The 990-nt window shown below is 47.4% G+C and overlaps 1 protein-coding gene across 1 annotated transcript in view; it reads right to left on the bottom strand.

Moving 5' to 3' along the window:
• The window catches only part of SLC66A3 (solute carrier family 66 member 3), an 8222-nt gene extending 7968 nt beyond the window's left edge, over positions 1-254 (bottom strand). The window contains exon 1 of the mRNA XM_031056438.1: positions 53-254. Within this exon, the coding sequence (XP_030912298.1) occupies positions 53-254 (202 nt within the window). The remainder of the gene's footprint in view (positions 1-52) is intronic.
• Between the last annotated feature and the right edge of the window lie 736 nt (positions 255-990).

The following is a 990-nucleotide window of genomic DNA, read 5'->3' on the forward strand; positions in this document are numbered from 1 at the left end:
AAGCCCGGCGGAGCACCCGCGGCCCCGGCGGGAGGGGCAGCGCCACGGTCACCCCGGCCCGTGGGACTGAACGCCGCGGTGACCGAGGGGACACCCGGGCCGCTGGTTGATGCCTCCCTATCTCTGACTCCCTCGGTGACCGGGCCGAGAACTGCTCCGGTCCAGGTTCGGAGCGTTGGTCCTGGAATGAGTCTGTTACCGTAAACAACATCCCCGAACAGGGATGATGTGATGCTGTGCCGGCCGTGGGCCATGTTCACCCCGGAGCGGTGCAGGTCAGCTCCGGCTTTGGAGCTGTAGGCTGGAGCTCAGTTTTCTCCCCCTGAGTAGAGTCCCCACTGCTCCAGCGCCCGTGGTTTTCAGGTCACTCTCTCTGGACTGCTGTGGAACTGATTCCTGCAGCAGGGATCGCACGGGTCTGACAGCAGCACTTTATTTTTACAAGAAAAATGTGAAGCAAATTAAAAGTTGCTAAATGCTGAACTTGTCAGAGGATACCGAAATTGGCTGAAATAAACTTTTTAACACAATTTCAAGTATTAGAAAGCAGGCATTCTTTACTTGTGGAGGACGCAGTGGATTTATTCTGTGCCTGGAGTGAGACTTTACAGCAGGGTTTTGTTCATTATAACTATACATATTCATTAAAACATGCTTCTTATTTAATATATAAATATCACTTTCCTAGAACTAACATGCATACATTCACTGCTTACTGGAAGTTTGTGGTTCTGGAGGCTTATTAAGGGGAATCTTTGGTGATTGCATTCTCTGAATGCTTTGATATTAAAGGTGATTTTCTCTTGAAGTTTTTTCTTTGTGTATGCACTGTTGTTTCTTGTTATATAAAATTCGCTAAAAACCCACTGTACGCCTCCTTATCTGTTTCTCCACAGCTGTGTTTATCATCCTGTGTGCATACCTTTACATTCTTTTTTTTTTTTTGCCAGTTAGTCTTTTAGCAACTTCGGGGGAACTGAAAATTGTTAT

The sequence above is a fragment of the Geospiza fortis genome, unplaced genomic scaffold (assembly GCF_000277835.1).
Source record: "Geospiza fortis unplaced genomic scaffold, GeoFor_1.0 scaffold81, whole genome shotgun sequence".
In the NCBI taxonomy this organism is placed as follows: Eukaryota; Metazoa; Chordata; class Aves; order Passeriformes; family Thraupidae; genus Geospiza; species Geospiza fortis.